The sequence below is a fragment of the Mauremys reevesii genome, linkage group 6, assembly GCF_016161935.1.
Source record: "Mauremys reevesii isolate NIE-2019 linkage group 6, ASM1616193v1, whole genome shotgun sequence".
Lineage (NCBI taxonomy): Eukaryota > Metazoa > Chordata > Testudines > Geoemydidae > Mauremys > Mauremys reevesii.
The window spans coordinates 118,252,748-118,279,894 of record NC_052628.1 but is presented as its reverse complement, the minus strand read 5'-3'; the positions used below and the strand labels follow the sequence as shown (position 1 = coordinate 118,279,894).

Here is a 27,147-nt window from a genome sequence, read left to right as displayed (position 1 = left end):
TTATTATCTATCCCTTTTCTAAGGATTTCCAACATTCTGTTCGCTTTTTTGTCTGCCGCAGCACATTGAGTGGATGTTTTCAGAGAACTCTCCACAATGACTCCAAGATCTTTCTTGAGTGGTTAATAGTTAATTTAGACCCCATCATTTTATATGTATACAGTAACTTCTCACTTAAAGTTGTCCCACTTAACATTGTTTCAATGTTACGTCCCTGCTCAATTAGGGAACATGCTCGTTTAAAGTTGTGCAATGCTCCCTTATAACGTCATTTGGCTGCCTGCTTATAAGATTCTGTGGAAGAGCAGCGACTATACAAGGGAGCATTGCACAAGTTCTGCTTCTCTGCCTCCTCCCCCTCCCTCCCAGCGCATCCCACCCCTCCACGGTGCTTAGGACTTTCTGGGAGGGAGGGGCAGGAGCAGGGAACCACAGTGTCTCCACTCCTCCCCCTCCCTCCCAGAAAATCCTATGCACCGCTAAACAGCTGTTTGGCAGCACTTAGGACTTTCTGAGAGGGAGGGAGGGAGAGGAGTTGAGACGCGGGGCTTCTCCGCTCCTTCCCCTCCCTCCCAGCACTTCGCACTTAGGACTTTCTGGGAGGGAGGGGCAGGAGCGGGGAAGTGCTGCATCTCTGCTCCTCCCCCTCCCTCCCAGAAAGTCCTAAATGCCGCCAAACAGCTTAGGACTTTTTTGGAGGGCGGGGGAATGTGGTGTGCTCCAGAGAGGAGGTGGAGCGGGGACAGGAAGAGGCGGGCCTGGAGCATCCCCAGCAAAATCCAAGCCTGTTCTCCGGGGAAACTGCTGCTGCTGCTGCAAAGGTGCTTCCTAGCGTCCTTGCCTGCAGCGGGCTGTGCCTGTGTGGGGTAAGCCAGGGGCACCTCCCAACCACAGTACAGTACACAGTATAATGCCTTTTGTCTGCCCCCAAAAATTTCCTTGGAACCTAACCCCTCGCATTTACATTAAATCTTATGGGACAATTGGATGTGTTTAACATTGTTTCACTTAAAGTTGCATTTTTCAGGAACATAACTACAATGTTAAGTGAGGAGTTACTGTAGCTGGGATTGTTTGTTTTCCCATCTGCCATTTTGTTGCCCAGTCACCCAGTTTTGAGAGATCCTTTTGTAGCTCTTCGCAGTCCGCTTCGGACTTAACCATCTTGAGTAGTTTTGTATCGTCTGCAAATTTTGCCACTTCACTGTTTACCCCTTTTTCCAGATCATTTATGAATATGTTGAATAGGACTGGGCCCAGTACAGACCCATGGGGAACACCACTATTTACCTCTCTCCATTCTGAAAACCGACCATTTATACCTACCCTTTGTTTCCTATCTTTTAACCAGTTACTGATCCATGAGAGGACCTTCCCTCTTATCCCATGACAGCTGACTTTTCTTAAGAGCCTTTGGTGAAGGACCTTGTCAAAGTCTTTCTGAAAATCTAAGTACACTAGATTAATAAGATTTAAGCACATGCTTAACTGTAATTATGGAACATCCCATTCAAGTCAATGAGGCTATTCACAATGAATGAAGCCAAGGATGTACATAAGCCTTTGCAGGAATGCAGCTTAAGTCTTCAAAGGCAATACTCTTCTGCCATGAGTATGCCAGCTGCTCCAACTCTGATAGCTCAGTATATAAACTGATCAAATCTGAGTGCCAGCTCAAGCCAATTACAGGTCATTTTTAAGGCAAGTCTACAACATCTAAAATACTGTTCTGGAGGACCAGGTTGATGGGGCAGTAGAAATGCAAGCTCACATGCATGAGGTGGCTGCCAGGAACAGAAAGCAGTTTTAGGGGAAGAGGGTTAATAACAAAGTATCAGTTATTAAAATATCTGTATTATACAAAAAGCCAGAGTTGGCTGAAAACTAGATTGAGAGAGAAGACTTTGGGACTGCCCCAGAGGAAAATATATTCAGAATCAGAATTACATTTGTGAAAAAGACTCAAGGCGAGATAAATGTTTTGGTTACCTTTCTAGACCTGAAATCCTATTTTTCAAGAAAAGAAAATATTTGCTCCTATCTTTAAAAGCCTCGTTTTTTTTTAAAATGAAAAATACAGGAAAGCTTCAGTTTTGTATCCAACAAAGCTCAAGGCATTTGCTAATACAGGAGCGATTTTGGAGTAAAAAGAAGCGAGAGAGGGAAACAGAATGACAGAGGACAAAGGTAGCAAGGACACCAAGATACTTAAATGTACTGAAGGGTATTTTTAACCTTATGCTCCTGCCTAGTTTTGCAAAAGGAGCAAGATTTCACTGGGGAGGTTTTATAGGATAAGCTACCCTGGGGAATTTGAGGCACTGACTAACTCCCTTTCATCACCATTAGCAAGAGAGACTACAGTTATATAAGTTAATGGCACAGAAACCTGAGCAGGAATTATTTCATTTGTTTTTATGCCCATGGGAAAGCTCTCTCCACAAATCCTTACAAACATAAGGGGATGAGTGGTACATTTTAGTAGGAAGTTTTATTTCTGAATCCCCTGAAAACTACCACTCCAGTTAAATACAGCCAATACATTAGGACCTAAAACCTAATATAATGTCCCCCGCCTTACCTCACCACCATGATAAAAACACTAAGCAATCCACTTGTTCTTGGCTTACCTGCATTTCTCTGCCTCCCTAGAACCACTTTATACCCATGGATGTGGGGGGGAAGGATAGCTCAGTGGTTTGAGCATTGGCCTGCTAAACCCAGGGTTGTGAGCTCAATCCTTGAGGAGGCCACTTAGGGATCTGGGGCAAAAAATTGGTCCTGCTAGTGAAGGCAGGGGGCTGGACTCTATGACCTTTCAAGGTCCCTTCCAGTTCTAGGAGATTGGTATATCTCCAATTATTACCTTTTATTTTGGTCAGTCTCTCAGCCTGTTCCTGTCCATCTGCATTTAACCACACAGTAGGGTTCATGCAACTACCCATTGTTGTGGTAAATTCTGTACGCCTCACACAATCTACAATAAATAAGCACTTCAGGCATGCGTTAAATGAAGATGTGGTGGCTTTAAGTCAGCGTTCTCCATTTTTGTGGCTTTAAACATTAAACAGAGTTATTTTTATACTGCAAGTGGTGTGTTTAACGTTAACTAAAACCATACAAGTGTTATTTAGAGAATGGAACAAACAAGATGACTAATATCAGCATAAAGAGCATTTATAACGCTGAACATAAACACAAATGGATCACTCTCATACCAAGTTCCAACAGAGAGGAATTCTTTCACTCTAGTCAAGGAAAGAGAAGAACTAGAAGCAAAACTAAAAGGAGATTATGATTTAGTGAGTGTCACTGTAACTTGGTGGGATTATTTTCATAACTGCAATGTTAACGGAGAGTGATATAATTTATAAAGAAGAGAGAAAGGGGTAGTACTGCATAGAAAACCATTTGCAGTACACATTACAATTCAGCTTTGTATAGTGTAGTAGTAAATATATAAATATATGGAGATATATGTATCTAATAGTGCTGGTAGGGACCTTGAAAGGTCATCAAGTCCAGTCCCCTGCCTTCACTAGCAGGACCAAGTACTGTCCATGACAGTCCCTCCATCCCTAAATGGCCCCCTCAAGGATTGAACTCAAAACCCTGGGTTTAGCAGGCCAATGCTCAAACTACTGAGCTATCCCTCCACACACAGTTCCACCTCAACATATAACCTAAAAAGACAAGAGACAAAAGATGGGTGAAAGGGAGACATATATAAAAACAAAGTGATCAAAGAGGTGACAACATACATTATTTACTAGCTTTTTCTTTCAGGATTTCTATATACAGTATTTAAACTAAACATCCTCTCCCTTCCGAGGTTATTCAGGAAATACAGGTCAATTGACAAGTAGATGATTCAGTGATATAATTTCCTGTAGGAAAGTGGGTTTGCAGGAGGGAGGGCAGTGTCTTTGTGAACCAGCTCAGGAAGGCCATGTCATGAGTAGAGGACAATATGAAAGACCATAGTGTGGTGAAGGAGGCAAAACTGAGACTGACACAAGCTCACAGAAGCAGCGAGGGACAGAGTTATGTAAGGCTCACCATGGTCACATAGGGAAAATTCAGGGTAAGGGGTGAGAAAGAAAGAAGCTGCTTTAAAATGGAATGACTCCAGAGATAATTTCAGAAGAGAATCTGGATTTCTGAGTGCATAGAGCGAGCCCTGCAGATCTGCGAATATCCACTTTATACCCATGGATGCGGATATCCGTAAGCCATTTTTGAAGATCAGATGCAAACACAAATTTGGCTTTGTGTGTGGAGATGGCTGGAGCAATAAATGAAGACCTTATGGATGGCTGATCATTTTAAGATGGAATAACCAAAAAGAGCAGGAGAAGAAATAAGGATGAATGTGGGGGTAATGTTGTCCAAAAACTGACCAGTGGGAAAACAAGATAACAGTCTATGTCTAAGGATAAGGAATTAAGCACAAAAGTAGAGCCTCCATAGGCATATCTGCTACATAGTACCAGGACTAGAGAAGAACATTAACAAAAAGGCCCTGATTCAGCTGTTGAAAACTCTAAATAACAAGACACTATACTCAGATTGCATTTGCTGCTGGGTAACGGATACAACCAACATGCAAAAAAGATTCCTACTTTCTGTAATAGTTGTCAATAGGTAATCGTCACTGAACTGATGCGTTTCTTGTGGAGTTCTACAAGGATCTGTATTATACCCAACGCTATTCAACATCTTCATCTATGATCTGGAAGTAAATATGAAATCGCTGCTGATAAAATTTGAAAACAAAAATCACACAAAAATTGGCCAAGTAGTAAATAATGATGAGGATAGGCAATCAAACAGAACCCTCTGGATCGGTTGGTATCCTGGGCCCTTTCAAACAAAATGTGTTTTAATACAGCCAGATGTCAGGTCAAACGTCTACGAACAAGGAATGCAGGCCATACCTACAGAATGGGGCACTGCCCTCTGCAAAGCAGCAACTCCTATGCACTTTTCAGAGTCACAGTAGACAAACACTGAACATGAGATCCCAAAGCCATGCTGTGGCTAGTCCTTGGATGAATGAACAGGGGAACAGTGAGTAGGACTAGGGAGGCAATTTCACTTATGTGTACAGCGTTAATGAAAGAGATACTAAAACACAGAAGACAGTTCTGAACAGCGGGTTAAAAACTCAACCTGTTTAGCTTATCAAAACGATTGAGAGGTTACTTGATTTCAGTGTATAAGGACCTTCACAGGGAAAACATACTGGGCACTAAATGTCTCTTTAATGTAGCAGAGAAAGGCAGAACTAGACCAATGGCTGCACAATGAAGCCATGCAAACTGAAATCAGAAATAAGGCACTAATTTTTAACAGTGAGGGTGATTAACCATGGGAACGAACACCCAAGGGAAGTGGTCGATTCTCCATCTCTTGAGGTCTTCAAATCAAGACTGGGTGCCCTTCTGGAAGATATGCTTGAGCCAAATATAGGTTACTGGGCTCAACACAGCGGTAACTGGGAAAAATTTAAGGGCGTGTGATAGGGATGTGAGACTAGATGATCTAACAGTCCTTTCTGGCCTTCAACTCCATGAATAGCAGACCGACCCAGAAAGTAGATATGATCCAAGAAGGAGCCATCATTAATCTACTTCTTAATGTCAGAAACTGAAAGCCTGATTCAATTGCCATTGCAGGCAACGGGACTCTTTCTACTGAGCACCAGGACAGTCGGATTATGCCCACAAAGAGAATGACTGGGGCAATTAGAATCTTTGAGAAGTTACACGGAGAAGTCAGCAAGTTAGGAAATGAGGTCACAGAATGCAGCAAGCACCACCATGCTGGGGAGTTAAGAAATCTGGAACACAGTCCTTCATTCAGTTCTTACTCAAACCGAGTGGCCACTGAAATCTATGGAGTGTTTGTCAGAGTGAGGACTGCAGGATTTGGCCTGCAGTAAGGGGGAGATATAAAACTCCAGTGTGGAAGACACAACAGACTACAACTCTTCTGAAAAAGACGACTGCAAGGAACAAGAAGTGGCCTTCTCATACAAGCATACTTGCAGGGCCGGCTTTAGGCCGATTCCCCCAACTCTCCAGAATCAGGCCCCACGCTTAAGAGTGCCCCGCGCCTCAGGCGCTTTTTAATTTTTTTACACATACCCAGTGGCGGTCCAGGTCTTCGGCGGCACTTTGGCGGCACAGGGTCCTTCATTCGTTCCGGGTCTTCGGCGGCAGGGGGTCCAGAGCGAGTGAAGGACCCCTCACCACTGAAGTGCCGCCGAAGACCCGGACCACAGCCGGGTATTCGAATCGGGCCCCACAGTTCCTAAAGCCGGCCCTGCATACTTATGGATTTTAGTCCACTCTAAAATTTGGAGTGAGCAGCGTCCCACTTTGTTGGTCTTTAATCTTTTTTCACAAACTGATTTGTAGAGGTAATAACTCAGAAAAAAGGTGGTTTTATTTGAATGCAAAATGTAACACTTTGTACGACCTCACTGCACAAATGCCCTCTATAGCAAGTTACTGTCTGCATTGTTGAGCTCCTTGAATTGTATTTGGGGAAAGAATCCAACAACTTGTAGTGTATCCTCCAATTACAATAGCTCCTTTCTTTCTGTTTGCAAAATTCTTCTCCTTTCCTTTGCATTATTCAGTGTGACAATTACAGTTCTCTCTCAATTATTACTAGATTGTGTGTGGGGGCAGGTAATGGAAAGAAAGTTCGAAATTCCCTTCAGGATAAACTGGATCTTCCTTAAGATCTAGGCCCAAGAAATACGGAATTATGTCTTTCGCAATGTCAGTTGGTAGCTCCAAGTATTTTCCCCCAAGGTCTCCCAAGACAGGTATTTTTATATCTGACAGGAGTTCCAAATAGTTTCATGAGTCTACTCATTAAAGTTCCAATCTCCATTGTTTTACCCCCTCCTGTAGTGACTGCTACTCCATTGTGTTGCAAGCTATTTATCTATTTTTCCCACTTTATTATACATACCCAATAACTTAATATTTATGGTTCCTATCTTTGAATCTAATGCGTGGAACTTTGGGTCCAGCAGGTTTGAATGGCTTCCATCTAAGTTGGAAGCATTCCCTGTGTAGGGTTTCAGCTGCTGAAATAGGTCTAGAAAATTCAAGCTGTCTGTGGGACAGAAGCAGATGGCTTCAAAAAAGTAATCTCTCAGATTTTACTTTGGTTTTGCCCATTTGTAGCTTTTATTTTTAGTTTAAACATGGACCAGAAATGTGCCAAAGCTTGCCAGCCACAGAGAAAATGTCTAGTGCTCTGTAATTGTGAATGTTAAACCTTCCTCTCTGGAGCTCTCTCAGCACATTTGCTTTTCTCACAACTAAGCTATGCCCCCACTTGGGGAATTGCAAGTGCTTGTCCCCAGGAGGAAATTAGCTAGGGATCTGAAGTCTGATTAGGCTGTTCACGACATCTTCGCTTTTTTCCTTTCTCCTAGCACCACCTCTGCATGTCTGAGGAAACAAACACCCTGTTCGTCTAGCTCCCGGCTCTAAACCAAACCCAAGACTCAGAGCAACCACACACCCTTCCTGCATGGGTTCCAGTTACACACAGAAGTTGGGAAGTAGTCAGACTCCAACCAAAAGATGCATGGAATGTGCGTCTCTGCGTTGCTATAGAGATGCTGTGTAGACATCTCCAAATTCAAGTGTAGTAACAGAACACACACGACAGACAGACATATGATCAGATCAGAACCACAAAAGATTCTCAAGGAAAAGCCTTTTTACAGCTGTGTTACTTAGCTTTGTTTATGTTATACATTTCTACTTTCAATCCAAAGTTTACATCTTATTTTGCAAGAATCTCATGTTTTCAGACAACGTAAAGGCAGATCAAAAGACAAACAAGCACTACAGGAGTTGTGCTTCTATGAAGTTTTCTTAGAGTCATTTTGCGTGATCTACTCAGAATACAAAGCCTGAGCACACGAAAGCTAGACTAATTTCTACAGCAGGGGTCGGCAACCTTTCAGCAGTGGTGTGCCGAGTCTTCATTTATTCACTCTAATTTAAGGTTTTGCATGCCAGTAATACATTTTAACGTTTTTAGAAGGTCTCTTTCTACAAGTCAGTAGTATATAACTAAACTATTGTTGTATGTAAATAAATAATGTTTTTAAAATGTTTAAGAAGCTTCATTTAAAATTAAATTAAAATGCAGAGCCCCCCGGACTGGTGGCCAGGACCCGGGCAGTGTGAGTGCCACTGAAAATCAGCTCGCGTGCCGCCTTCGGCACCCGTGCCATAGGTTGCCTACCCCAGTTCTACAGTATCATTTCCCTTGCAGTAGCTGCTGTCCAAATAAAATGAATGCAGTATGTGTCCAAAAAAGCACAACAATTTTAACGGACACCTACATTCATACACTGTAAGCTATCACTAAAAAGTTTACTGAAACACTTATGCACCCAAAAATACAACCATGAAATTACATTTAATTTTAAGCTAATGTCTTCCCTCCCTCCAAAGCTCATTTCTTAACCTAAAATATATTTTCAAATTTGGTTAAAATAAAACCAATTTAACTGAAGTTCGTATTACAGAGATTTGCAGCAATGGAAGTATCTGAGATCCACACAAACCTATAGCTCCTCTACCTCTAAATGTTGATTATTTTCAAGCCAATAAAAGAGGCTTTAATGCTATTATGAAGAGAAGCACTGCAGAGGAAAATATTTGGGGTAGGAAGAAATCTTCAAAAACTCCTAACTATAAAATATAAACAATAATGAGTAAATATTGAATTGGTTTGTACTTTGCATTGTTGATGAGACATGCATATACTGCAATTCTGACCCTGTTCATTACATATGGAAGACTGTACATATTAAGAAAGATTCTTGACTTTTTTTTAGAGGGACAAAATGAAAGAATAGTAGACATGACTTAAACTACCTCTCCCTCCCCACCTCTGATAAGGTATAACTCTCACTCAATAAAGTCAACAAAGGAGTTTGTCATAAAAAGAGGAGGTTACTCACCTTGTGCAGTAACTGACGTTCTTCGAGATGAGTGTCCCTATGGGTGCTCCCCACTTTAGGTGTCGGTGCGTCCCTGCGCCTTTGATCGGAGATTTCTGCAGCAGTACTCGTACCGGCCACGCATGCTCAGAGCCTTCCCCCCCCCGCTCTGAGTATACCTCTAGTGAGCATGCGTGGCCGGTTCCCTCAGTTCCTTCTCTACAATGGAGGCTACCCCAACTCCGAAGTAGAGGGGAGGAGGGTGGGTAGTGGAACACCCACAGGGACACTCATCTTGAAGAACATCAGTTACTGCACAAGGTGAGTAACCTCCTCTTCTTCGAGAGAGATGTCCCCTGTGGGTGCTCCACTCTAGGTGACTTCGAAGCAGTGTATCTCAAGGAGGTAGGGACTTCGGATCTGGCAGGAATGCCGTAGTTAATACTGCCCTGCCTAATCAAGTGTCAGAGAGAGGGCCCTGAGTAAGGGCATAGTGTTTGACAAATGTGTGCTCGGAGGACCAAGTGGCTGCTTTACAGATGTCAGTCAATGGCACTTTACGTAAGAAGGCTACAGAGGTAGATACAGATCTAGTGGAATGTGTTCTGATCAATGCTGGCGGTGTAACGTTTTTTATCTGATAGCAGAGTCATATGCAATCGGAGATCCAGTTTGACAGTCTCTGGGGAGAGAGATAGGCAAGCCTTTGGAGCGCTCCGCGATGGAGACAAAGAGCCTAGGAGAGTTTCTGAAGGGTTTGGTTCTGTCCAAATAGAAGGATAAGGCCCTGCGCACATCAAGTGTGTGCATTGTGGCTTCGAAGGAGTTTGCATGTGGTTTCGGAATGAAAGTTGGTAGATGTATTGGTTCATTGATGTGAAATGAAGTGTGAACTTTTGGAAGGAATTTCGGGTGTAGGCGTAGAGTAACTTTGTCCTTGAAGAAGAGTGTATATGGTGGATCTGCCATAAGGGCTGCTACCTCTCCTGCCCATCTGGCGGAGGTAATCACCACTAAAAAGGCCGTTTTCATCGAGAGGTGCAAGAGGGAGCAGGTGGCTAAGGGCTCAAAGGGTTGATGAGTTAAACAGGACAATACTAGGTGAAGATCCCATGGAGGGGTAGGTGGCTTAATGTCTGGATATAAGGTTTGGAGTCCCTTCAGGAAACGCTTGGTGATGGGATGAGCAAAGACCGAGGTATTGTCAACTGTACCATGAAAGGTTGTGATGGCAGCTAAATGGACTCTGATGGAGCTGAAAGAAAGGCCGGATTGCTTAATGCTCAATAGGTAGTCGAGTATGCAGGGAAGAGGTGCCGAGGTAGGAGACAGTTGTTTAGTTGAACACCATTCTGTGAATCGTTTCCACTTTCGGAGACAGGTGGTACGGGTGGATTGCGTTCTGCTGTGTAGAAGCACCCTCTGAACTTGGTCGGAACAGTCTAGTTCTCGTTGGGAGAACCATGCAGGTACCAGGCTTTGAGATGAAGCATGGATAGATTCGGGTGAAGAAGCCGGCCGTGTTACTGTGATAAAAGGTTCAGGATGAGAGGCAGTGAGATTGGTGGTCAAACTGACATTCTAGTGAGGAAAGGGAACCACGGTTGTCTTGGCCATGAAGGTGCGATCAAGATCACCCTGGCAAGGTCCGTTCGTATCTTTATGAGGACCCTGTTGAGCAATGGTATTGGGGGAAATGCATAAAGCAAGTCCCGGTGCCATGGGATCATGAATGCGTCTCCGAGGGGAGTGTTTGCCCAGTCCCGCCCTGGAGCAAAAATTGAGGCATTTCGTGTTTTTCACGGTTGCAAAGAGATCTATGGTTGGGTGACCACAAGTGCGAAATATGTTGTAAATGATTCCCTCGTCTATCTCCCATTCGTGGTCCGAAGGGAAACATCTGCTTAACTCGCTGGCAGTGGTGTTCATCACCCCTGGGAGATAAGCAGCTGATATGCGGATGTGGTTTATGGCCTCTGAGCAAAGAGAGTGGGAGCGAGCCCCTCCTTGTCTGTTTACGTAGAACATGCAGGCAATGTTGTCTGTCATTATGCGTACATGCTGATTCTTGATCAGTGGTAGGAAGTGGCGGCAGGCATTCTGTATAGCTCGAAGTTCTAGAACATTTATGTGCAGGGAGGTCTCGGAAGGAGACCATAGCCCGTGGACTGTTTGGTGAGAGATGTGGTCCCCCCAGCCAGTAAGAGATGCATCGGTCGCCATTATCAGAGTTGGGGAAGTCTGGAGGAAGGGGACTCCAGAACAGAGGTTGTAGGGGACTGTCCACCACAAGGAGAGAGTCTTTGACTCGGTAGGGTATGGCCAGGTGTTTGCTTAGTGAGTGCATGTTTGGTTTGTAAACCGTGGCCAGCCAAGCTTGGAAGCACCTCATGTAGAGACGTGCATTCTGGACCACGAAGGTGCATGAGGCCATGTGCCCTAGTAGTTGGAGGCAATCTCGGGCGTTGACCCGGGGGCTGTTGCGAAGTCTCGTAGCCAGTAGTTTTATGGTATTGAATCGGTCGGGTGGGAGAGATGCCAGCCCGGTTGTGGAGTCGAGGCTCGCTCCTATAAACTCCAGGTGCTGGGTAGGACTTAATGTGGATTTGCTTCTGTTTATTTGCAGGCCCAGGGATTGGAAGCAATTGATGGTGAGTTGTGTGAAGCGGAGGGCCTCGTCAAACGTGGAGGCCTTCAGGAGGCAATCGTCGAGGTAAGGGAATAGTATGACCCCTTTTTTCCTGAGGTAGGCAGTGACTACCGCTAGGAGGTTGGAGAAAACTCGGGGGGCAGTGGAAAGGCCCAAGGGTAGAACTCTATATTGGAAATGCGTTGAGCTGAGGGTAAAATGAAGGAAACGTCTGTGGGCCGGGTGGATAGTAACGTGAAAACAGGCATCTTGTAGGTCGAGGGCTGAAAACCAATCGCCCTGCTCTAGGGCTGGAATTATGGTGGTGAGAGTAACCATCTTGAACTTTTGCTTTTTGATAAATTTATTGAAGCCCCTGAGGTCAAGGATCGGTCGCCATCCTCCAGTTTTCTTTTCTGTTAAGAAATAATGGGAGTAGAACCCTTTTCCCTTGTGGCATTCGGGCACGAGTTCGATAGCCTCTGGTATCTGGATCTCTGGCGTTGGTGTTGCTGTTGTTGATCCTGAGATCTTGGGAACTGCTGAGTATATGGGGGGTAGCGTGGACGGTGGTAAGGTTGATATCTGTACTGTCGCCTTCTGGTTGTAGGGGTTTGGATGCCTAAGGATCGAAGAGTTGCCCTTGAGTCCTTCATTGAGTGAAGCACGTCATTCGTGGTGGAAGCAAAGAGTTTATCACCATCAAAAGGGAGATCCTCTATGGTGCTCTGAACCTCGCGGGGAAAGAGGGAAGAGGAGAGCCATGAACCTCGGCGCATGACCACCGCTGTAGCGGTGGACCTTGCTGCAGTATTGGCTGCATCCAGAGCTGCTTGAAGAGCCGTGCGTGATATGATTTGGCCCTCGGAAACTAAAGCTGAAAACTGTTGTTTCTTCTGGTCTGGAATGTGTTCAATAAAGTCCATGAACTTATTATAGTTTCTGTGGTCGTACTTTGCCAGAACTGCGGTATAATTGGCAATTTGAAATTGTAAGGTTGAAGAGGCATACACTTTGCGACCCAGCAGGTCTAAGCGTTTGCCTTCCTTGTTGGCTGGGGTATGGCGGGAATACTGTTGTTTGTTCCTTTGATTGGCTGCGTCCACTACCAGTGAGTTTGGCGCAGGATGTGAGAAAAGGAATTCAGAGCCCTTAGAGGGAATGAAGTATTTACGGTCCGCTTGTTTGCAGGTAGGCCAGATGGACTTAGCAGGTTCCAGATGTGCTGCCAGATGGACTTAGCAGGTTCCAGAAGGGCTGGATTGGCTGGTAATGCCAGTCTGGATGAAGAAGAGGGTTGCAGGATGTCCGTTAACTCATGTTGTTGGTCCGGTACTTCCTCTAGATTGATTCTAAGGTCACTGGCAACCCTTTTAAAGAGATCCTGGAATTTCGAAAAATCATCTGAGGAAGTTAGGTGGGGGAAGTAAAGCTTCTTCAGGCATTACTTCACTTGGTATTTCAGTTGGTACTGGGTCAGGAGCAGGAGTTAATTGATCCTGAGAATGGGAGGCTGCCGCCAAGTGAGTCATATCATCTGGACGTTCGTGTCTCGTCGAATTGGAATAGCGGGTGTGCTGCCGAGGGAAAGGTGCCCATGGGGCCCAATACTGCCATGGTGGTGGGAAGGGCATAGGTGGAGCCATCCAGGGGTTAACGCACCAGGAGGCAGGGTCACGAGGAGAGTCTGAGACAATTTTCCTGTGCCCGCGGTTGAGAGGAATCCGAGGATGGAATTCTGATTGCATTGAAACATCACCCTGTAGTTCAGACTCCTCTTCACTGGAGGAAGGCTGTTCGGATCCTGAATCATTGGTAAGGGAGACGCAATCTTTAAGGAAGGGTGATTGCATCGTAGGTGACACTAAGAGGTCACTTGGCTGGGTAAACGGCAGCACTGAGGCAGCTGAAGGTGAAGGCTGATACAATTGCTGTGAGGGAACTCGGGCTTGCACCGGAGTTCTAAGTCTTGGCTTCGTGCCAAGTAGCGCTGTTAGCCGATGCCACACTATTAATAGCAGGCTGCGGTGCCTCAGGGGGGTCCTGGAATGTCAGCTCCACGACGAACGCGGTGCCGATAGGTGCCATAATCGAGGCAGGCAACTGAAAGCCTGCCGCCTCGGCACCGGAGCTTTGTGCTGCCACCGAAAGCACAGGCGGGTTTAACGCGATGCCTGAGGAGCCCAGCTCGTCGAAAGTGCTCAGGCGGGGGAGCACCGGTAAGGAGACTGTGGATCTGACCGGAGAAGGTTTGTGTCTAAAGGCTTCTTTTGTACTTGACAGAAGGTGCCCTCATTTTGCTGCTTTCTTCTGCTTTTTAGCAGTGGGAGAGCTGTGTCGGTGAGCGGAGGCAGAGTCCGCGCCAGGGTCTGAGGCGGACCCTAAGGATTTTTGAAGCAAAATAAGTTTAAGTTTTAGCTCCCTGTCCTTTCTCGCTCTGGAGCTTAGTTTAGTGCAGTGAGCACATTTTTGGAGAATATGGGTCTCCCCCAAGCATTTTATGCGCTGTGAATGTCCATCGGAGAGAGGGATAGCGTCCTTACAGGAGGAGCAGCGCTTAAAACCTGTGGAGCCAGGCATGTCTGAAGCGGCTGAGAGAAAAAAAATTTTTTTTTTTTTTACACAGTAGAAAAAAGGGTAAGTAATACTAACAAGAAACTGTCTAACTACAAGTTATTTTAGGATGAGGAAATAAATTCTTTAAGGAGTCTGCTGAGCTCCGTCTCAAGCCGGAGACGGTAGAGAAGGAACTGAGGGAACCGGCCGCACATGCTCACTAGAAGTATACTCAGAACCGGGGGTAGGCTCTGAGCATGCGTGGCCGGTACGAGTACTGCTGCAGAAATCTCCGATCAAAGGCTCAGGGACGCACCGACACCTAAAGTGGAGCACCCACAGGGACATCTCTCGAGGAAGAACTAATGACTGTCCAGGCTTTGGAGAGTGTGGGCCAAGAAGTCCTGTACGTAAGGGTCTGAATATTATTTGTCTGCTTGGCTGAGGTAAAAACAACCACGGAGACAACCTCCCTTAGCTGCAAAAGTTACAAATTCAGTGAGAACTCCAGTGGACAATGTATGTGGAGCATCTGATTTTCAAAGGGTTATACTTGTGTCACATAATTAAATTTCAACCCCTAGCCCTTCAGTCTATAAAGATGCTCCAAACACAAAAGGTTGAAGAACTGTTTTTGGATTTATAAAGGGAAAAGTGTATTCTTTTTAAATACTCAAACACACCACCACTAATTTTGCTCAAACTTGAAAAAAAAATTACTTTTGAACAGAAACCAAGTATACAGAACTTCATCACAGAGGGTGAAAGTTTCAGAAAGCTGTGAGCAGCTGAAAATGGGGAGTTAGAAAAGAAACCACTACATAACCTTACGCACTGTAAACTCATTAAAGTTAGGAAACAGCTTCTGATTTTTAAGCTTATACATATTTATTAAAAGTGTCTAAATAACAAAAAGCATCAGCTGGATTGTAGCCTGTCTCTACACCCACTTTATCACCTCAGAGAAAAGGAGGTAACTGCATCTACTTAATCTTTCATTTGACTAGGAATACACTGAATTCACTTAAACCACAAATTCATCCAATGATGTTTTTTTATACACACACTCACTCACTATCAGGCTGATTGTCCTGAAGTTTGCAATTTTATACTCACTGGGATTGTTTGGGTTAAGTTGATCAAATTCCTTCTCAATAAATTTTTTTTTTTTTTTGCTTTTGCTAAGGTATGAAGTAGAGGATTACTGAGCACTAGTCACCTAAGAACATTCAAGAAATTTCACCAGTAATCATTGAATAATTTGACAATTTTTTGTGTTATGTGACTAGCTAGAGAGCTGTAAGTATATTCGTCAAATACCAGTAACACACATCTAATAATATATCTGATAATTATTTTTATTATTTGCTCAGTAATAAATTTGGAAAAAATCTAATAGAAAATAGATAAAGTTATTGTTAAATACAGTGCGTATGAACAACAAACTACTATTTTATTCTTTTAAAGTGAAGGCATGTAGGATATGACAGCACACTTTTTTTTCTCCTTGACTAGCAGAGACAAGGTCTTCAGACTGATGTGTGTCAAGTGCAACTTTCAAATCTTGTTGGACTTTTTTTTTAAGCAAAAGATTAAATAATACACACCTCTTAAGGGCACAACGTAGGGCACTCCTATATGCCATAGGTCAATTACACAGTGCTATTGATAAATACTATTCAGGATTTCTAACCTGACAGACTTCACAGATGACCAGAATACCAGATTATTAGTGCAGTTTTCAAATTAAAGCAGAGTACATTAAGTATACTGCCACACACGTGTATCAAATCTTTGAGCAGTAGTTCACTTTCGAGCCTCCACAACAGGTTCTCTCTCTTACTCTCTCTTTTTTTTTTCTTTCTATTTTTTTCAGTGCAGAAGGAAATCAACAATATGGACTAAAGTCTTCCTGTTCTTCTCACACATTGACACATCAAAGCTGTTTGAAACTCAGAAGTGCAAAACAGGCAGCTGAACATTTTCATAATTCCAAGAGAAAGACTGATTTAAGATGATAATCTTCCTTTTTTTTTAAGCTATCTAGCAAAACCTTCCAGTACAAGACAATATAAATAAATCAAGTTCTAGAAAGTTAAAGTCTTCTCCTTGGTTGTAAAAATTAAGTAATAAACTTGGTTGCTTATAGTTCTATTTTCCTGACAAAATACAACCTTTTCTGTACTGCAGTGTTATTTCTAACTCAAAGTTTTTAAAGAAAAGTTTTCATCATATGGAAATGCACAACTTTAAGACGACAATTTCCATTCTCACAAGACTGTCCCTCACCAGGTAAAAGAACACAGAGGCTTCTGCTGAATTCAGCTTGCTCCTTCTTTCACCCCAGAGCACCCAGTAAACCATGCTAGCTGTCATAAATACTCAGGCTACACAATTGTTATCCAAGGCCTGCTTTATTTTGTGAGAAACTACATTTTTGTTCATAGTTTCACAAGTTAAAAGAAAGACACTCAAAGCGCAGCCCCTCGATATCTCAAAAACGAAGCCCAGAGCCCCGATTTGCCATCTCTCAAATGCAGAGAGATTCAGCTCACAAGTCTATGAGACTACCTGTCAGTTACTTCTCCCACAGAAACACAATATAACCAGCCAAAGCTACAGTTCTAAGTTCTCTTTACGTTAATGCGGGGGGGAGAGGGGGTGTTGGGTCCTAGAAGCCCTCTTAGTTGATTTAACAGACCAGTATTACAATAGCTTCTAGCTTTGGGGAATGAGAAGAGACAACAATAGAAGATAAAACTGCAAGGCTGCCACTAACAGAAGATATTTTTTGTAAGAGGATGGAACAGAGAAGAGCATCCGATAATTTTTTTAAATGATGCATTAAAACAAGCTGGATTTTATGTCCTTTTCTGCCTTCCATCTCTGAAGGACTATCTTATCGACGCTGGTCACGGACAGCTTCCCAAGGAACCCAACTAGCTGTTCCTCTCTAGCTTTAGGACTTTTTTTTTAAGCCACACAAGTTCTATATACATTTATCTGCACATTAGGTGCCCCTGTAAGGTTCCTAGAAAGTTGCCCACACAGTGCCACAGGATTTGGGAACCTTTTCTGGAGAGCCATACATCCATGCTTAGCAAAAGGCAAATGCTGATACCCCCCCCCTCCCGCCGCAAAAAAATTACAAGATTGCTCAACTATATCCGATTTCGGAGCACATCATTCATTGCAGCCAGAAAGTGACCCTTGTCCCTTAGCAATTGACACACTCATTGTTACTGAACATGGATATGAGCAAGGCTGAATCATGACAATGTTGCTATAGCATTTAACAGGGTAGAACTCACAATTTTTAAGGTCAGGACGATCACATCATCTGTCCACCTGCAGGGCACAGGCCAGAGAATTTCAGAGTGATCTTTCCTTCCCACCCCCACCCATCAAGCTTGTAACTTCTGGCTGAGCCCGAGCATACACAGAGCAGGAACTTTGGGAAAATCAATCCAGTTGAGGCGCTCACACATTTTGAAGGCTAGACACCTGAATCTTACCAAGTTATAACTGACACAAGAAGTCACCAAAAAAGCAAGGCTTTCAAATAACTTGTAGACACCCAGCCCCAAATGAGGTGTATAAAGAGGCACCCTCTTGGAAGAGATGCTCCGAGACGTGAACACACCACAGAGAAAGATTGTGAGAAACGGAGCAGACCCCAGTTTGAAACAGACAGGCTGAAGCCCTGGGAAGGGCCTCTGCCCTCACGAGACACTCACAGATGAGGACTCCAAGCAAGCGGGCGAAGAGGCGGGCTCCACCAACAATGCGAGACACGCACACACAACCAGGCTGGGGAAAACTCTTACCCTGGTACCGGTAGCCCTCCAGCCCTGGGGAAGGTCAGTCGCTTCAGGCAGGGGCACATGGTGCTTTGGGGAGGGGTCTCTTACCCTGGCACTGGCAGCTCACCAGGCCTAGGTAGAGTATGCAGGGGTAACCCCAAGCAGGGAAGTTGTATAGGAGGGGCTCTGGGCACAGGCTGTGTGGGAGTACCCTGGCAGGGGGTAGCCCCAGGGCAGGGCACACAGGGGATGTCCCAAGGAAGGTGTGTAGGGGTAGACCTGGGCAGGGGGTGGCCTGGGGAAGGGTCTCTTACCCTCACACTGGTAGCTTCCCAGGCAGGAGGTGGCCCCAAGGCAGTGTGCACAGGGGTGTCCCAGGCAGGGGTCTCTTACCCTCACACTGGTAGCTTCCCGGGCAGGAGGTGGCCCCAGGGCAGTGTGCACAGGGGTGTCCCAGGCAGGGGTCTCTTACCCTCACACTGGTAGCCTGCCAGCCCTGGGCATGATGTTCAGGGGTAGCCCCGACAAGGGGTGTCCCAAGGAAGGTGGATAGGAGAACCTACCAGCGGGGGTGCCTAGGGCAACGGCGCACAGGGGGTAGCCCCAGCAGGGGGTGTCCCGGGGAAAGCGCAAGGGGGGTAGCCCCGGCAGGGGGTGTCCCAGGGAAAGCGCAAGGGGAAAGGTGGGTAGCCACAGGGGAAAGGTGGGTAGGGGGTAGCCCCAGACATGGTCCCTTACCCTCGCACTGCTAGCCTGCCAGCCCGCGGGGGGGTAGCCCAGGCAGAGGGGTGCCCGGGGGAAGGCACGGGGGGGGTCCCCAGGCGGTCTCTTACCCTCGCACTGGAACCCCCCAGGGTGCATAGCAGTACCTGCCAGCAGGGGGCATCCTGAGGAGGGCACATGGGGGTTGTTCTGGGGAAGGTTGATAGGGGAACCCGCAGGGCTGGCCTTACCATGAGGCGAACTGAGGCAGCCACCTCAGGTGCCAGATGGGGAGAGGCGGAGGGGGGGGGCGCACCACTAGGACCCAGAATTTAAACCTTTCAAAGTTTTGGCCTCAGGTGCCAAATGTTGTGGGCCGTCCCTGGGAACCTGCCAGCAGAGGGAGCCCAGGGGAAGGCGCGTGGGGGGCTTCCCAGGTAGGGCACACAGGGATAGCCCCAAGGGAAGGCAGGGAGCGGGGGGTGTTCCTGGGGGAGTGTCCCCGGGCGGTCTCTTACCCTCACACTGGTAGCCCGCCAGCCCCCAGATGAAGTCGGTGCAGCAGTGGCAGAAGGTGGTAAGGTGGGTGCCCCGGGGGAAGGCGCGGGGGGGTTGCCGGAGCACGGGGTGCCCAGGGCAGGGCGCAGGGGGGTGCCCTGGGGGAAGGAGCAGGGGGGTGCCCCGGGGGGTGCCCGAGTCAGGGGGGTGCCCTGGGGCAAGGCGCAGGGGGGTAGTCTGGGCGGAGTTGCCTGGGGGAAGGTACAAGGGGGTAGCCCGGGCGCGGGGTGGGGGTGGAGCCCAGGCAGAGGGGTGCCCGGGGGAAGGCGCAGCGTAGGTGCCCGGGCGGTATCTTACCCTCGCACTGGTAGCCCGCCAGCCCCCAGATGAAGTCGGTGCAGCAGTGGCAGAGGCTGGGCAGGGGATGCCCCGGGGGAAGGAGCAGGGGGGTTGCCCAGGCTGGGAGGTGTCCCTGGGGGGGTGCACTCGGGGAAGGAGCAGAGGGGTGTCCCTGGGGGGGTGCCCGGGGGAAGGCGCAGGGTAGGTGCCCCGGGCGGTCTCTTACCCTCGCACTGGTAGCCCGCCAGCCCCCAGATGAAGTCGGTGCAGCAGTGGCAGAAGCTGGGCAGGGGGTGCCCCGGCTGGGGGGGGTCCCCGGGGGAAGGAGCAGTGGGGTGCCCCGGGGTGTCCCCGGGGGAAGGAGCAGGGGGGTAGCCCCGGGGGAAGGAGCAGGGGGGTGTCCCAGGCCAGGGGGGTGCCCCGGGGGTCCCCGGGGAAGGAGCGGGGCTTGTCCCGGGCTGGGGGTCCCGGGGAAGGAGCAGGGGTGCCCGGGGGTCCAGGGAAGGAGGGAGGCTCCCGGGGAAGGAGCAGGGGTGCCCGGGGTCCAGGGAAGGAGGGGGCTCCCGGGAAGGAGCAGGGGTGCCCGGGGGTCCAGGGAAGGAGCAGGGGTGCCCCGGGGTCCCGGGGAAGGAGCGGGGGTCTCTTACCCTCGCAGTGGTAGCCCGCCAGCCCCAGATGAAGTCGGTGCAGCAGTGGCAGAAGCTGGGCAGGGGTGCCCCGGGGAAGGAGCAGGGGTAGCCCGGGCTGGGGGCCCCTGGGGAAGGAGCAGGGGTGCCCCGGGGTCCCCGGGGGAAGGAGCAGGGAGGTAGCCCCGGCTGGGGGGGGTCCCCGGGGGAAGGAGCAGGGGGGCTCTCTTACCCTCGCACTGGTAGCCCGCCAGCCCCCAGATGAAGTCGGTGCAGCAGTGGCAGAAGCTGGGCAGGGGGTGCCCCAGGGGAAGGAGCAGGGGTGCCCAGGGTCCCAGGGAAGGAGCAGGGGTGCCCGGGGTCCCGGGGAAGGAGCAGGGGGTCTCTTACCCTCGCACTGGTAGCCCGCCAGCCCCCAGATGAAGTCGGTGCAGCAGTGGCAGAAGCTGGGCAGGGGGTGCCCCGGGTGGAGGGGGGCCCGGGCTGGGGGTGCCCTGGGGGAAGGAGCAGGGGGCTAGCCCCGGCTGGGGGGGTGTCCAGAGGAAGGGGGGGTCCCGGGGGGACGGAGCGGGGGGGGTCTCTTACCCTCGCACTGGTAGCCCGCCAGCCCCCAGATGAAGTCGGTGCAGCAGTGGCAGAAGCTGGGCAGGGGGTGCCCCAGGGGAAGGAGCAGGGGGGTGCCCCGAGGGGGTCCCCGGGGGAAGGAGCAGGGGGGTGCCCCGGGGGAAGGAGCAGGGGGGTGCCCCGGGAGGGGTCCCCGGGGGAAGGAGCGGGGGAGTAGCCCCGGCTGAGGGGTGTCCCCGGGGAGACCCCGGGGGAAGGAGCGGGGGGGGGGGGCTCTTACCCACGCACGGGTAGCCCCCCAGCCCCCAGAGGAAGGCGGTGCCGCAGTGGCAGAAGCTGGGCAGGGGTGCCCCAGGAAGGAGCAGGGGTGCCCTGAGGGGGTCCCTGGGAAGGAGCAGGGGTGCCCTGGGGAAGGAGCAGGGGGGTGCCCCGGGAGGGGTCCCCGGGAAGGAGCGGGGTAGCCCCGGCTGAGGTGTCCCAGGGAGACCCGGGGAAGGAGCGGGGGTCTCTTACCCTCGCACTGGTAGCCCGCCAGCCCCCAGATGAAGTCGGTGCAGCAGTGGCAGAAGCTGGGCTTGCTCAGGGTCACCCTGCGGAAGCCGTGCCCGGGCGCGCTGAGCGGAGCCGGCGGCGGCGGCGGCTGCGAGCGGCTCCTGCCGCCCAGCTGCGGGCTGGAGGCCGGGCTGCCCCGCGGCTGCCGAGCAGGGCGCGGGCTCCGTCCGCCATGGCCCCGCAGCCCGGGCCGGCCGGGTCCGCTCCTCCTCCCGCGGGGCAGCGGGGCGGTCCCTGCGCCGCCGGGCCCCGGCCCCGAGGCTGCTACGCGCCGCGCTTCCGCCAGGCAGCGGCCGGGGAGCGAGGGGCGGCGCTTCGCTGGCAGCGGCCCCGCCGCAGAGCCGCCTCCTCCCCGGGGCCGGGCCGCGCAGCTCCGCTCCCCCGAGCCGGAACGGGACAAGCCCGCCCGCCCCCGTCCCCCCAGCCCGGCTCGGGCCATGTGGGCAGCGGGGGGCGCAGGGCGGAGCTGGTGAAGCGGTTTCCCTCATATCCAGGGGTCACAGTTCGGGTCAGTGGCTCTCAGCCCCCCCCCCCCCCACTCCAGCGCCCCTGCTCCCAGGAGTATTTCTCCTAATCCCCCAGCCCTAATCCCCCCTGCACCTCCACCCCCTGCCCCAGCCTGGAGCCCTCTCCCTGAACCCCTCATTTCTGACTCCACCCCTGAGCTTGCACCCCCAGGTAGAGCCTTCACACACACCCTGAACCTCTCATTTCTGATCCTACCCAGGAGCTTGCACCCCAACCCCCTGCCCCGGCCTGGAGCCCTCCACCACACCCCAAACCCCTCATTTCTGATCCCACGCCAGAGCCTGCACCCCCCCTTGCACCCCAAACCCCTGTCCCAGCCTGGAGCCCTCCACCACACCCCAAACCCCTCATTTCTGACCCCACCCCATCGCCTGCACCCCCAGTTAGAGCCCTTATCCCCCTGCACCCCCACCCCCGGCTCCTGGGATTTTTCTCTTAATCTTCTCCCCGCCCCCGCCCCAGGGAGAAGCAGGGACAGCAGGCCAGGCCTGCCTCAGCACACAGGCTGTAGGAGCACCAGAGCCTTGCATTAAACCAACCCCAACACCCGGGCAGCTGGAGGAAACCAAAGGGCATCTGCTGAGTGCTGCAGTCAGAAAGTGAGACGTGGACGGTATTGTTCAGCTTTTGTCTTTGGCTGGAAGGAGGAGCATGTGCCGGTGCTGCCACAGGCAAAGCTGTCTAGGGGGCATGGTTCAAGTGGAGATGCAAAGGGCACAGGTATGTGCAGGCCGTGGCTTAGAGACTTTCCTCTCTGGAGAGGATGGCTGAGAAAAGACCAACAGTGTTACCATAAGGGTGGTTCTAACTGCTAGAGCAGCTTGGATCACCAGACTGGAAAAAAATGCTGATGTGATTTCAAGGAGCTTAGAAAGGCCAGACCTTCCTTCCTGAGCAATCTCACCATGTCTGGAACAGGTATAGAGAGACACAGTGGGGGAGGTAATGTGCATTGGCCAACTTCTGTTAGTGAGAGAGACAAGCTTTCGGGCTTACTTCAGCATTAGGAAGAAGAGCTCTGTGTGGCTCGAAGGCTCGCCTCTATCTCCAACAGAAGTACGTCCAATAATAGATATCCCCTGTCTCTCTATCCTGGACAGACACAGCTACAACACTGCATGAAACAGCTATTGGCAACCACCTCCCCCTCAGGGATTCCTGCACTACGCTGATAACCAACCACCCTTTTGATTTCCTCATTGGCGCCATTAATTTCTTTCTCCTCCTCCTAGGAAAAAAAGGAGCTAAGTAGCATCCTGCAAACTGGTTATGCTCAGGGGTGATCTGCAGCGGGTTCGCGCGAACCCGTTGTTAAATTTTAGCAGCCATTTTAGAACCGCTTGTTAAGGGCTGCTAAATTTAACAAAAGTTCCCGCCCACTCCTCTCCTGCTCCGCCCCCTTCTCCTCCCCCTCCCCTGCTTCCCGCGAATCAGATGTTCGCGGGAAGCCTGAACAAGCAGCATGGAAGCAGCCAGCAGGTAAGCTGGGGCGCGGAGGGGGAGGGGAGGTGCGGCTGGCTCAACAGCTCCCGGTCCCAGCCGCGGCTCCCTCCAGCCCAGCGCCCGGCCGGGAGTCGGGCCCGCGGCTGCCGCCGAGCGGCCGGGCCCGGTGCTGGCCCGGGAGTCGGGCTGAGCGGTTCGGCGAGTCGGGCCCGGTGCCGGCCCGGCCCGAGTCGGGCCGAGCGGCCCGGGAGTCGGGCCGAGCGGCCCGGGAGTCGGGCCCAGTGCCGCCCGCCCGGCCCGGGAGTCGGGCCGAGCGGCTCGGCGGTCGGGCCCCGGTGCCGCCAGGCCCGCCCGGGAGTCGGGCCGAGCGGCTCGGCGAAGTCGGGCCCGTGCCGGCCCGCCCGCCCGGGAGTCGGGCCGAGCGGCTCGGCGAAGTCGGGCCCAGTGCCGCCCGCCCGCCCGGCGAAGTCGGGCCGAGCGGCTCGGCGAGTCGGGCCCCGTGCCGGCCGCCCGCCCGCCCGGGAGTCGGGCCGAGCGGCTCGGGCCCCGGTGCCGCCCGCCCGGCCGAGTCGGGCCGAGCGCTCGGGCGAAGTCGGGCCCGGTGCCGCCCGGCCCGCCCGGGAGTCGGGCCGAGCGGCGCCGGTCGTGGTCCTGGCAGAGTGGACCCAGTCCCCAGGCAGTGTGGTAAGGGGGTAGGGAGGGGTGGGTTGTGGGGGTGGATAGGGGTCAGGGCAGTCAGAGGGCAGGGAACAGGAGGATTGAATGGGGGTAAGGGTCCCGGGTAGCAGTCAGGAAAGAGCAGGGTTGGATGAGGTGGTGGGGGCACTCAGGGACAGAGAGAAGGGGTAGTTGTATGGGGTAGGGGTTCTGGGGGGCCATTGAGAATGAGAGGAGGGGTTGGGTGGGGCGGCAAGGGGCAGTCAGGGGACAGGGAAGGGGGGGATGGGTCAGGGGTCTTGGAGTGTGTGTGTTAAGGAACATGAGGGGTTGGATGGGGCACGACCCCCCCCCCCCCACGGAGGGGGGGGAAGGAGGGAACCCGTTGTTAAAATTTTGGAGGGAGGAGGGAACCCGTTGTTAAAAATTTGGCAGCTCATCACTGTTTGCTGGTTTAAAAGACGTCAGGGTTAGCTTACTTTGAGTGCTGATATATGAAATAAATATTAAGCCATCTGTATTGTAATTCTTGGCAAGACACATTTTCAGAGGTTGCTAAAGAGATCGCCTATTTCCTTGTGGAGAGATTCTTGTCAGGTTTAAACTACCTAAATAAAGAGCAAATTTAAAGTTAGTATCAGGAAAATAAACTGTCTGGTGGTGAGCTCAATTATGTTAAGGAATCATTTCCCATGAGAAAATGGTGGAAGGCCCAACAATGTACTGGAAACTGTGAATAAGAATCCTATATTGGCTGGGGGGCACAGAGGAAATCCTCTGCTACACCAGCTCTTTGCTTATTCAATTTCTGTTACCTTTCATAGAGTTGAGGAGGTTCTTCAACCCAAAATCCTTTTGGAGCAGGCTGAAGATGTAATAATCACCGAGCGAAGCAAATACAGATCCCACCCACTACGAAATACATGATGCACCAAGGAAAGAAAAGTAACTGCCAGTACCTGGCTCGTTAAAAAGCCACCTAGTGGTGAAACTGTGGCATTGAGACTTTGATAAAGTCAGAAGAATTGCAAGATTTATAGTTTTCTGCCTCAGCTGCCCCTCATGACTGTGATGCAAGAACCTTTCCCCTACCGGTCCCTCCCAGCATCTGTCCAGCTGCATGGAACCTTACAGATCCTCCATTCTCCTGTTAAGCCACATATACCCCATGAGACAGAAACTGCTGCTGAAACAACGAGGAGTCCATGTGGCACCTTAGAGACTAACAAATGTATTTGGGCATAAGCTTTCGTGGGCAAAAACCCACTTCATCAGATGCATGGAGTGGAAAATACAGTAGGAAGAGAGATATATATATATACACACACAGAGAACATGAAAAGATGGGGGTTGCCATACCAACTCTAATGAAACAAATCCGATTAAGGTGGGCTAAGGCAAAAAAAAACTTTTGTAATGATAATCAGGATGGACCATTTCAAACAGTTGACAAGAAGGTGTGAGTAACAGGGTGGGAATTAGCATGGGGAAATAATTTTTAGTTTGTGTAATGACCCATCCACTCCCAATCTTTATTCAAGCCTAATTTAATGGTGTCTAGTTTGCAAATTAATTCCAGTTCTGCAGTTTTTCGTTGGAGTCTGTTTTTGAAGTTTTTTTGTTGAAGAATTGCGACTTTTAGGTCTGTAATCGAGTGACCAGGGAGGTTGAAGTGCTCTCCAACTCGTTTTTGAATGTTATAATTCTTGACGTCTGATTTGTGTCCATTTATTCTTTTGTATAGAGACTATCTGGTTTGGCCAATGTACATGGCAGAGGGGCATTGCTGGCACATGATGGCATATATCACATTGGAGGAAAAATCACTTTTGTAGTGGTAATCAGGGCAATGTAATCAGGGTGGCCCATTTCAAATAGTTGACAAGAAGGTGTGAGTAAGAGTAGGGGGAAATTAGTTTCTGTAATGATGCCACTTTGAAAAACTCTTCCATGCATTCAAAAGCAGATCATACCCTACTGCTTTACAGATTCATCAAGAGATGGCCTTGCCTCACTTAATAACAGGGGGGAAGGAAGCTACAAATACATCCTGTTTCCTAAGTCTGTATGTTTGTCAAGTTTATTTTAATTAAACCTTCATCATACATCAATGCAGGCTAAGCACAGAGTTCCCTTCGTTTTTCAAGTCTGATGTTCCACGTGGATGTATAAGCCGTTCAGACAAAGGTGCTGCATATATTTGTTTTGATTGTAGAGCTCCTCCAGAATCCCAAACATTTCTCCTCCTATCTCTGGGAAACCAACTTAACCCAACAGGATGGCAGTTTCCTTGTGCAATTTGCTAGTGATCTTCTGCAGGATAGTCAGTCATCACTGGCAGCAACTACCAGAGACAGCAGCAGTTGAAGTGTGATTTAATTTCATCTGTATCTCAAGGGTAAAATCTAAGACCTTTCAGAAAATCTCCGTTAAAGGACTATTACCAGCTGTCAGTGCCACACATCTGATAGTAAGCTAGAAGGATCTGGCACCGGTTTCAAATTCAGAGCTGGCCAGGTTTGCATCTGCAGGTTGGATTCATACCCAAGAAGTATTCTAGAACAGAGTGGGGGTGGGTAACTATGCCTATCTTCTTTAATAAAGGGAAGTTTTCCTTTATAAGAGGGGCATATCATTATTAGCTTTAAAATAATGGCATTTAAGCCTCTTCTTCCCCCTTCCCCCAAGGAGTTCCCCTCACTCTTAATTTGAGCCAAAGCCTGAATGATCTCGAACTTGCCCACTGTGACCAAGCCACTAAGAAGACAGGCAGCTGTAAAGCTGCAGGAAGAAATGCAAGGCAATTCTCTAACAAGTACCGGTACAGGTGGAACAAGTGCAGCCAGATGCAGACTGCTAGTCTTGAATGATGACCTGATCACAGAGCTTAAGGTGGCTGTCTTTGGACCAGACAGACCTTATTATAGATACAATCCTGCACTGGGGGCAGTGTGAAGCCACAACCTCCTGATGGAAACTCAGATCATTCACTGAGGTCCCGCCCACTGAGCAGGGTACCCTGCTCGCTCATCTAACAGGAAATAACAGCATAACAAGAAGGAAAGCTACTGACGTCCTTCCCGCTGTGCACCCTGGCCAGTAAGAGGCAGTGCTATGCACCAATTGACTAGGGTGACCAGATGTCCTGATTTTATAGGGACAGTCCTGATATTTGGGGCTTTTTTTTAATATGGGCTCCTATTACCCCCCACTCCCGTCCTGATTTTTCACACTTGCTATCTGGTCACCCTACAATTGACCTTT

The 27,147-nt window shown here is 49.7% G+C and overlaps 1 protein-coding gene and 2 long non-coding RNA genes across 3 annotated transcripts in view; 2 read left to right on the top strand and 1 right to left on the bottom strand.

Moving 5' to 3' along the window:
- The window catches only part of DGKQ (diacylglycerol kinase theta), a gene marked incomplete at its 5' end in the record, with an annotated part of 151,056 nt that extends 129,650 nt beyond the window's left edge, over positions 1 to 21,406 (bottom strand). Inside the window, one exon of the mRNA XM_039542816.1 lies at positions 21,217 to 21,406. Coding sequence (XP_039398750.1) covers positions 21,217 to 21,406 — 190 coding nt within the window. The remainder of the gene's footprint in view (positions 1 to 21,216) is intronic.
- Positions 10,859 to 12,514, top strand: LOC120407889. The gene is made up of 3 exons (XR_005600305.1): positions 10,859 to 11,297; positions 11,613 to 11,699; positions 12,226 to 12,514. It is a non-coding gene; the product is annotated as an uncharacterized LOC120407889 (long non-coding RNA).
- Positions 21,407 to 21,630: 224 nt separating the features above from the next.
- LOC120408388 lies at positions 21,631 to 25,370 on the top strand. Its single transcript, XR_005600663.1, has 3 exons — positions 21,631 to 21,763; positions 22,246 to 22,503; positions 24,708 to 25,370. It is a non-coding gene; the product is annotated as an uncharacterized LOC120408388 (long non-coding RNA).
- Positions 25,371 to 27,147: the final 1,777 nt, after the last annotated feature.